Source organism: Cyprinodon variegatus, unplaced genomic scaffold (genome assembly GCF_000732505.1).
Source record: "Cyprinodon variegatus isolate N-32 unplaced genomic scaffold, C_variegatus-1.0 Scaffold381, whole genome shotgun sequence".
In the NCBI taxonomy this organism is placed as follows: Eukaryota; Metazoa; Chordata; class Actinopteri; order Cyprinodontiformes; family Cyprinodontidae; genus Cyprinodon; species Cyprinodon variegatus.
This window is the reverse complement of record NW_015150834.1, coordinates 707546-713853: the sequence shown is the minus strand read 5'-3', so window position 1 is coordinate 713853 and position 6308 is coordinate 707546. Positions and strand designations below refer to the sequence as shown.

The following is a 6308-nucleotide window of genomic DNA, read 5'->3' as shown; positions in this document are numbered from 1 at the left end:
CATCCTAAATTGCAAGACGTTCATTATTATTACACTGGAAGTCTGCTAGATATCCCTCCATTGCACAGTGGCTTAAGGACATGGTGTTTTTCCTTAAACTTGAGAAAATTAAATATACAATGAGACGATGTACAGACAATTTTTTCCCAAAAATGGCAGTGTTGTGTTTCTTATTTTTCAAATTTGGAGCCCCTACCTAACTAAATATATGTGCATGTTGCTGTATTTTGCTGATGTTTTTTTTTTCCTAGTATTATTATCTATTTTATTTTTCTGCTGAACATGTCGGGCTGAGACAGGGCGGTATTGGGGTGTTTCGTTCTCTCCATTTATTTTTCTTTTTTTGTTTTGTTTTTATTGTTTGTATATATAGTAGGTGTGAATATTTCAACATTTGTACTTGCGTGTATATATTAGAAGTTATACCTGCATAAGTATATGTTTATCCAAAAAAAAAAAGCGAACTGTATTCCTTATTGTGATTATCTTATTGTTTGCTTCAATAAAAACAATTTGAAAAAAACAAAAAAATAAACTTACAGACCACTTTCTCCTCCTCTTCCAGGTTTGCTTCCTGAGGACACTGAAACCGTAACAAGTCATCCTTTAGAAGCTGGGCGATGGCTGCTTGGCACAGGAGGACACTAAGGCCTGGAGGAGCATCCCTGAGTCACAAAGACAGGAAATCAGATCATGAACGGGGGGATAAATGAGCAGCAGTTAAGTCAAACTGTGACATAAATGAAGGCTTGTGCCCCTCCCGGCTCTTGGTTCGATGTCACGTCTGTGGAAAGGAAAACTGGATTTGGCAGGCAGGAAGTTGAGGAAACAATGGTGTTTCTGCCGACAGGATGTGAACTCTTCCTTGCAAAGGAAACTGGAAAAATGTGGACAAACGGAGAACCCAGGAGCCTATGACACGTTTTTATATGAGGTTTACTGGTTAAAGGCAGTAGTTACAGCTTTTTAACAAAACGATTAATAAAAAAATCAATAGAAGATCTATACTGTTGAAGAATAGAAGTCTTCATTTCAATAAAAGAATAATACAATACAGGGAATTGTTTCCTACAATTTGACAGGTCCAAAGTATATATGCTTGTGATGCCAACATCAACACAAAATGATTCTGCATCCATCAGACGGGTCTCTGGCATTACCAGATTCTAGTAGCTCTGTGAGAAATGGCTTCTTCTTGGCTTTAAATTCCCAGATTCAAGACAAAAACAGCCAAAACGTGGGAGAACTGTTAACAATGCTGAGCTTGGTTCTTCACGAGCATTTACACACAACGCTATCATGGTTCCTCGCCTTCTAGTGGCAATCTATGGTGCTACTGCTCTATAGACGGAAACAAGCAAATAGACATGGCAGCCCCCATAACATTCAGGAAGTTTGTGGAGAGTCAGACGAAGAAGGCAGCCTTTGGTGAATTTACTTGACAGAGTCAGCTTTTGGGAAGTGGATACGACAACAATCGTCTAATCAAGGCTTACAGACACAGGAAACAACGACAGGAATTGAGGTTCATCACACTGCTAAGCAGAATCATCACTGGAAATCGTGTGAAACGGCAGGGAAGCTAGTATTATATGAATGTCTGAAGTTTCATGATAACAGAGGCTGACTATCAGGAGGTGACGAGGTCTGCTCATGTGCTCCTTGTTATCAGAGAACTGAACCAGAACTGAACCGCGCTGAGCCCTACTGATGAACTAGTACTAGTTTAGCGCAGTTCGGTTGCATCTGGCACGGTCTGATGCAGTTGTGCGAGTCATTTACGCTCAACAATTATACAATAAACCATTAGCATTAGTTGACCTGGCAATTGGTCGGCATACAGTACAGAAAGAGAGAAGGGGAAATTGAGGGCGCCGCCGCCGCCACCTACTGACTGGGAGGAGTTAAACATGTATCTATGACCTTTAATGTCAAAATAATCAGATTCTAACCAGATAAAAGCCGTTTGACAAATGACATCATGTCATCAACGGGCTCAACTACAGCTACTGTGAGAGGGGACCTTCTAGGACCCGTAGATGTGGTACATTCCCTCTGAAGTTTCCAGTAAAAGTCTCTCATTAATGAAATTCGATAGCAGAAAAAATTACAACTTTGGAACTGCTCAATCATTTTAATTTACTAACTTAATCATTCAGGAAAATCAAATATACAGTGACTGATTATAAGATTCTAATATAAATTCTTTATTTTTCTTTCAATGGATTGCATTTGTGATATTTATCTTTATGCTATTTGATGTTTTAGCTATTTAAAAAATGAAGAAGAATCTTGCTAATTTGCATTTATTGTGTTTATATCGTTATATCTGAAGGAACTACAGATTAAAGCTGATTTTTATGTACAATTTAAGCATTTCCTGTCATGGTCGCTTCTGAAAGAAATAACAGCAAGCTCTTACTGACGTCTCTAGATGGTTGCAATGTGCTACTACTACCATGAGGTGGCATCAATGCACCATGCTTAGTGTCATTACTACTAAAATCTAGCTATTTCTTTTTAAAGAAGAAAACTATAAATTGGAATTTAAATTTTTTGAGTTTATATTGGCAAATTTACGAGAATAAACACGTACATTTATGAGAAAAAATTTATAAGATTATAAAAATACAAATTTTGACGGAAAAAGTAGAAAATTTACGAGACTAAAACGCAAATTTACGAGAAAAAAAAACATGCACATTTACGAAATTCTCAGCATGCACATTTATGAGATACTAAGCATGGAAATTTACAAGATTATAAAAATTTATTATATCATTCATTTTTACTTTCAAAACTTTCATGAGCAGGCCATTGTACCATCTCATTCCATCGCTAAAGCCCTCCAATGAATGGTGCATTAACATATGCTTTATGTAGCATACTTTAATCTGTATTAGAATCTCGCACTGTTCCACACAAGTACATGCTTAAATCTCAGAAATGTGCCATTCTTATCTCCTAATTTTTTTTACTTATTTATACTTTTTCTCTTATATTCGTATGTTTTAATTTCATAAATTTGTGTTTTTTTTTTTTACTTGTAAATTTGCTTGTTTATCCTCATTAAAATGCCACTTTAAACTCAAAATTTTTAATTCCATTTTTTATTCTTGTGTGAATGGCACTAATACGCTGTGGTACTCTGGAGCTTTGAAAACTGATCATTTTTCCTGCCCTCAACGAGCAGTGGGCGTGGCCCAAGCTGGCTAAGCTAAGCTAAGGCTACACAAGCACAGCAGGTATTGACGTTGTTCATGCTCCCAATAAAATGCAGCTACTGTCAGACTTCTGTGTGAGCGGATCAGGACACCAAAGTGACCCATGACCTCAACTATCCAAGAGGATCTTTAGTAAACTTAGTTATTACAACAGATTATTATCTTTTTTTCTTTTTGCAGGTTTGTGTTATGAATGAATATATAACCAATATATTTACCAAACATAACCACTCTTTGAGCGGACTCCTACTGCAGAGTAAACTGTGCAGAAATAATAGGCAATGCAGAAAAGAGCTGCCAAAACATGTGAGGAATGCAACAAGTCATGCCCAAACACACCGACATGAACACATAGGGTTTGTGGACGGTGCAGATTTAGGTAAGAAAGTGTAGTTTATGAGAATGCGATGGGAGGGTTTAGAAAATCTATTCTGAAAACATGACGAATGGAGATAGAAAATCTCATCCTAACAGGTTGGAGAGATTATTATTAAACCTTTATTTAACCAGGAATGTCACAATTAAGATGAACTCTTTTATCCAGGGCAACCTTGAAAAAAAAAAAAAAAAACAAGAATAAAGACAAAAACAGTGAGAAAACATTACATTTAAAGATTTTAATAGAATAGAAAATCCCTTTATTGTCCCACAATGGGGAAATTCTGGTGTTTATAGCAGCACAAAGATTATAGAAAAAATGGTCACACAAATGTGGACCTTAGAAAAGTGTATAAGAATAACATAATAGTGAAGAGTTATAAAATAAACAATAAAATAGTGTACTGTAAAGTGTTTTAACAATATAAATACTGTGCACCAACTGTGCATAAATAACCAATATACAGCTATGGACATTTTTACAGTAATGGATATTTGAAAATAGCTGAAACATTAGAGGTGTGCAAAAGGATAGCAGCATAGGGTTTATTCAAACTATTTGAAAAAAGGAAAACTTTGTAGAAAGTTAGATTAAATGGAAGTAAAAAAATGTACAATTTTAAGACCATTACCCTAACTTTAAAATCCCTGAGGTTGAACAAGCTTTCAAGCTAACCGAAATTTGGCTGATTGATCCATGTTTTTGAGGCTCGGGACCGAGACCAAGAACGGATCACTGGAACCCAAAAAGTGTTGCTTTCTGCTCTTTTTAGTTATTATTACACACAGATGAAACCTGGAATTGCCTGCTATATAAAAGCGTACCACTGATTGAGCCTGTGGGTAGAGAACATAACTCACAGCAGGTACCTGGTCTAAACTTGCAAAAACAATGAGCATCATTCATCTTAGGCTAGGTTCACACTGAAGGCCTTAATGCTCACTTCTGAGGTTTTTGTGAAATACGATTCATTTGCGTGGTCGTTCACATTTCCAAATATATGCGTCTTGTATGTGATCTCCTTTTTGAACTACATTCACAAAACTTAAGTGTCTCTCATGTGCAGTAGAAGATGCAATGACGTCACAAATAGCAAGCGTGCTCCATGTTTGCAGAAGTAAACATGGATGGTAGCCAGTGGCGGCTGGTCAATAGGGGACCCTGAATAAGACATTAAATAAATAAATAAATCTATATATATATATATATATATATATATTAGGGCTGCAACTAACGATTATTTTAAAAATCGATGAATCGGCCGATTATTTTTTCAATTAATCGATGAATCGGACAAAAAAATCTTTTTTATATTAACCTCTTTATTCCAAAATAAACATTTTAGACAGAACAAACAAGCACACAAGTACAGGTTGCTCATTAACTGTACTGGTGCAATATGAAAAATAAATGTTTGTGTTAAAACTACGCAAACTTACATGAGAAATGTAGCTGTACATCCACAAAATATAGGGTACTTTGTTTCATAAAGTGCAAAAAAAGACATTTTTGTTTTTAAAAGCCCCTAAGGGGTTCAAACAATAGGCCCCCCCATTTCAACAAATGAGTTTTTTTTAGACTAGAAGAGTTCTGCCTTTTAAGACAGGAAAGTATAGCAGTTAAAGTTGCTACTTGAGCGCTGGCTCGCTCTGCCGTATTTTTTTTTTCTTCCCCGTTTCAGTCGAGTGGATGTGATGACGACGGCGGCGGATGACGCATTAATCGCACAACACAACTAATCGATGATGAAATTCGTTGCCAACGCTTTTAAAAGTCGATTTTTATCGATTTGTTGTTGCAGCCCTAATATATATATATATATATATTTTAGATGTGCAAGATAAATATTTAATCTTTAATGACTAGTAAAGCATCATTTCATTTTTCGTCGGATGGGTACAAAAATCTTTGCCCATTGACTCTTGTTAAAAGTTTTACATGCGCAGTAGCTCCTCTGCAATGCAAAGGTATAGGAGAGCTCTGAGCGCCCTGAATTGACAGGAAGTGTATTTGCTCACCACCTCCTGCCACAGCGCAGACGTTTTGCGGGTGGTTGACAGGTCGAGTAGCAAGAGTCGGAGTCGCTTCCTTTTCCAGGATCTGGTTTAGTTACAAGGTTAGACTAACCTCAAGCAGCGAGGCTATTGCTCTACTCCACTTTCCCTGCCTCCTTTTACAAACGTCAGGATCTGAGCCAGCATAGATAAACACAGGTAAGACTGATTTAAACCACTTTTAGAAAAAGCAAAGAAGAATGAACAATCTGGGATTCACCTGGAAAATAATAGAATATAGTCTACTTTTTCTAGATGTTTGATAATTAGTATAGGTGCTCTTAAACACATTCTCAGTAAATAAATAGTTTTTATATACTAAAAGAATATGAAGCTGTCGAACAGCTTCTCTATTAATAAACTGGTACATACATTTTTTAGGTTTGTGACAATATTGGACCGTGCAAAGTAAACCTGTATATGAAATTATGTTTTGCTTTAATAAAGTTTTTTTTCAAAATGTGTTTTGTTGTTTATTTCTTTTTGGTATACGTATATTTTTAATTTATATTCCCCCCTGGATAAAGCACCACCAGTTGCCACTGATGGTAGTGCAGGAGCACATCTTTCAATCTTCCATTTATTTCCCAACCTCAACCAGTGCATTAACAACACAATCTTTTCAAGATGGTTGAAAATAAAGACTGCTCT

General features: G+C 36.2%; 1 protein-coding gene across 1 annotated transcript in view; it reads right to left on the bottom strand.

The window, feature by feature from the left end:
* Nucleotides 1-6308, bottom strand: part of ppm1f (protein phosphatase, Mg2+/Mn2+ dependent 1F) — a 21832-nt gene that overhangs the window by 10380 nt on the left and 5144 nt on the right. The window contains exons 3-4 of the mRNA XM_015386923.1: nucleotides 5785-5792; nucleotides 541-665 (exon numbers count right to left, since the gene is read on the bottom strand). Coding sequence (XP_015242409.1) covers nucleotides 541-665; nucleotides 5785-5792 — 133 coding nt within the window. The remainder of the gene's footprint in view (nucleotides 1-540; nucleotides 666-5784; nucleotides 5793-6308) is intronic.